Source organism: Myotis brandtii, unplaced genomic scaffold, assembly GCF_000412655.1.
Source record: "Myotis brandtii unplaced genomic scaffold, ASM41265v1 scaffold825, whole genome shotgun sequence".
Lineage (NCBI taxonomy): Eukaryota > Metazoa > Chordata > Mammalia > Chiroptera > Vespertilionidae > Myotis > Myotis brandtii.
The window spans coordinates 712,645-716,642 of NW_005371349.1; the positions used below are offsets into that span (position 1 = coordinate 712,645).

General features: G+C 56.2%; 1 protein-coding gene across 3 annotated transcripts in view; it reads right to left on the reverse strand.

Annotated features, from left to right (window-relative positions):
* Positions 1 to 3,368, reverse strand: part of PGS1 (phosphatidylglycerophosphate synthase 1) — a 36,264-nt gene extending 32,896 nt beyond the window's left edge. For all 3 annotated transcript variants that reach the window (XM_014531813.1, XM_014531811.1, XM_014531812.1), the window contains exon 1: positions 3,334 to 3,368. In XM_014531813.1, the coding sequence (XP_014387299.1) occupies positions 3,334 to 3,353 (20 nt within the window). In that variant the 5' untranslated portion in view covers positions 3,354 to 3,368. The remainder of the gene's footprint in view (positions 1 to 3,333) is intronic.
* Positions 3,369 to 3,998: the final 630 nt, after the last annotated feature.

Consider the following 3,998-nt stretch of genomic DNA (forward strand, 5'->3'; position numbering starts at 1 on the left):
GGCATGGGACACGAGCCAGCCAGAAGCAGCTGAGATGCTGTGGACACGCCTGCAAGGCAGCCTCAGGGAACGGAAGGCAGTTCCCCTCACTTTCCTGACAAGACAGGAGTCTTCCAGTTCACCAAACTGACGCTGACTGGCCCTGGGAACACAGGCACACCTTGCATTTCCCTTTCGGGCTGTGTGACAACAGCCTGAGTCCCTGGGAGCTCCCTCCCACTCGGCGCAGACAGCAGGCGCAGTGAGCAACCGCCCAGGTTCCTCCAAAGCAGGGCACGTGGGCTCGGGACCAGCCCACAGCGAGGTCCGAGGCTGGGCTCGGACACTGACCTCAGGACGGCCAGGAGTCCGCGCACCCGCACTGGCTAAGTGTCCCCACTGCGGGCTCCGAGCCGTGGTCTGAAGCTCCGCGAACTGTGGGAACGCTAAGACTTGTGGGACAAGCTCTGTGGCTTGGGTCCCCCCCACATCCGTGCAAATGAACCAGAAAAGAAGGAAGTTCTTAAAAGAAACTGAGCTCTCTGGATTGCCATGTTTTCAGAAACTACGATTTTAAGAAAAGCTCCCCCCTCCCCCCAGCCATACAGTGAAATGTAAAAAAAAAAAAAGTGAAGTAATGAGAAAAGAGCAACAGTCATAACACTTCCTGAGAAAGGCTCGAGAAATACCTGCAGGTACCGGACTTCCTGCGCCCGGGCCGGGCAGCCCTGACTGACTAACGCAAGACCCGACCTGCCCGGAAGTGATGGATCCCTGATTCCCGCAGGTGACGCCAGACCCAGGCCCGCGGAGCCCCCACAGGAAGCCGGCATCTGGCCACGCACCGGCCAGATGGCCCTCCTCCTGACTTGCCAGAAACCAAGTCGATTGCATCACGGGGCCAGGGGCTAGACTACAACCCACGTCACAGGGCTGGCCTCACGCACGAGGCCTATGAAGTGTGGACAAGAGCCGACCCTGAGCTCTAGGAACCAGAGGCTTCGGCCAGCCTGACTCCACAGCAGCCTGGACAGCGACTTGCTGGCGTCCATCAGAGCCCGTGTTTACAAGGGGATTATCTATCAGCGCACTCCAACCCCGGCTGGTTCTGTCCATCCAGACGCAGACCAGCCCGCCTAGTCCTCCAGCAGCACCATGCTGGGGGGGGGGGGGGGGGGGGGACACACACCTGGGACCGTTAACTTAGCTACAACGTGGAAGTCAGTCCGTTGCAAACCTTACTTTAATCCCATGCAAGGTCAAAGTTGAATGACTTGGGGGAACTCATGCTTTAATTGGAAACCTCCCCCTCCCACTCATCCTACTGCTATAAATAGACCAGGAGGGACCCCACTTAGCCCTCATGAGTAAGGAGGGCTGGGTCCCGGCATCAAAGTGCAAAGAAACAGTCATTTCTGGAAATCTGATGGTCCCTCAGGGCAGAAACCGCTACCAGGTTGACCAAGAGTTTGCTGATCTGACGTCACCACGTAAGAAACTAAGGGAAAGAGGAGGCTCTGGTTACGTCTCCCTCTTCTCACTCAGAGAAGTTAGCCCCCTCGGCCCCCAACACACACACACCTGGAACAGAGAACATAGGACTTGAGTTTCGAAAACAAAGCCTTTTCTGCACATGTAGCTCAAACTGAAAGCAGTGTGTGTGTTTTTAAAGGAGCCACAGGGAAAACCTCTCCTGGCAAGGCAGGTGAGCTCACGGCGATGAACTGGCGCCCTCCTGACCCTTCCCACTAGGTCTCGCTCCAGATAACAAGTCACCCCTGTGTAGTGTGATGACTCCCAAAAAGCTATCTGAGGGTTTGGTCTCCCCCTCCTGAGCTCCAGACCTGCCAGGCAACTGCCCACGGGACCCCTCCACGTGGACGCGCCTGGATATTGGTTAACAAGCCCCAAACTTACCCTCTCATCTTCCCCCAAACCTGGTCCTTCCTTTCTCCCTGTTGTGGGGAACCGTGCCACCATCCGCAGTCGGTCACCCAAGTCAGAAACAGGACCCACCTCCTCAGCACTCTCCCCTCTACACAGCCCCCCCACCCAGAGCCTCTCTTCTATTCCCACTGTCCTGACGTCATATGAACCCACCCCTTAGGCCTGGACCGCTAGCACAAGACACTACACAGAATCTCAGAGCTTGCTTCCCGGGATCTTGGCCCAGAGGACGGACTGACTCCCAGCGCCCACCACCCCTTTCCGATAACTGCCGTCAGCTCCTGGAAATGGTCTGAGAGCCCGTGGGACCTCCGAACTGCCATCCCCTGCTGCTACGATCACTCGCTATCCTTCACTAGCCTACTCCTCTTCTCCCAGCACATGGCTCTGAGGGCACCACCACCAGGAAGCCTTCTGTGACTTCCCGGTGTCCCTCTGGCAGACCTGACTTTTTCTGCCTTAACTTTGCTATTATTGTTGCTCATGGAGCTGAGCATCTTATGTCTTATCTCGGTTTCTCAGTTTCCCGGCCCAGCAGAGCAGTGCTCCCCACATGCCCGCTGGATGAATGAACCCAGCGTGAGTCAGAGAGAACAGCAGTACTTCTGGGTCACTAATTATCAGAAGCCTCAGGCAGAGTTCTGTCACTAGGGCTGTGTCTATAACCGAAAGGAAACCACTGCCGGGAAGGAACGGATGGAACCCCTGCCCACCGTCTCGCTAGCCGCCAGGACCCGGCAGGCACTCCGACAGCTGGGTCAGACGGGCAAGCTCAAGTCTAAAACGATGTCGGCCCATGACTACACAGAACTATTATCAATGAATCAATGATCAGAGTTACAAGAAACCACACCATTCGGGGAATGAGGAATTGGGAGGTGCAACTGAACAAAGAAAAAGAAACGAAAGCCAGTAGTCACGGGTGTGTGGCCATGCAAACCCCAAACACCAAGGCCACAAAGAATCGGAAAAAAAAAAAAAAACCCTGCAAACTGAAAAGGGCAAGGAGTCAGAAACCTAGAGCGTGGTAACGGCACCGGTCACAGCACAGGCATTCTTTCCAAGGATGACAACGCCCAAGTGTCTGGCAGGTGTGTTTCTGTTTGTGATTGAACCGAGCTTCTGGTGTCACTGTTGACCCAGAAAAACAACGACTCTCTCTCTCTCTTGGTTTAATCACCAAGAGCCGTGGGGCCACTGCACCTCCTGACACTATTTACAAAAAGGGCTTTGCCATTTCAGACAATCCCCACTGACGCATGGCCCCCGACACCCCCCCCCAAAAAAGGACACCCCAAGAAGACTGTGTTTTTGAGAAGAATTCGTGCAGATTGCCCAACATCCTTTAGCAATCCATCCCAATGTTAAACAATGATTAATCAAGTGGTTTTCGTATAGTTTACACACATCCAGGGAGATGACAACATCGCCTCAACAGCTTGGAGGAGAGAACATTTCTTGAAACTTTAAAACAGATTTCTCGGTAGCTGGAGGCCGGGCTGTGGGAGTCACCTGACCTCGCTGTCCCAGGAACGGACTGGTCTCTGCGAAGAGCCGGTTCCAGCAAGTGGAGAGGCCACGCCCACGCCCTTGGCCGCAATCATGTGAACCCGAAAAGCCTTTGGGGGGCGGGGGGGGGCGGTAGGTTTCCGAGAGTCCCAGCAGGCAAGGCCCTGGCGCCAGCACCTCCAAGTTCCCCTAAATCAGACTCTTTCTGCTCAAAACCTCCAGCCGCCGGCCCATAGGGAGCAAGCCCTCCCCTTCCCTAGAATCTGCACCCGGGACGGGACCACAGCGCGGCACCCAGGAGGCACCGATGAAAACCTGAGACAACGCAAAGGGCGCAGGTCGCAGACATTCCCCCCTAAGGATGAAGGGAAGGCTCGGGTCTAATAAAAACACGTCCTGCGCACAGAGCATCCTCCCCCGTTTCCCTCTCAGCGCAGCGCAGGCCTCTTAGGGCGGCGAGTGTTTACCCGGAGCCCATGCCAGAGGCCCCTTCGCCGCTTACGCAACTGCCTCCCGTGCTTCCCCGGAGCGCAGGCCCTTGAGGGCGCGCGGAGGGGGCAGGG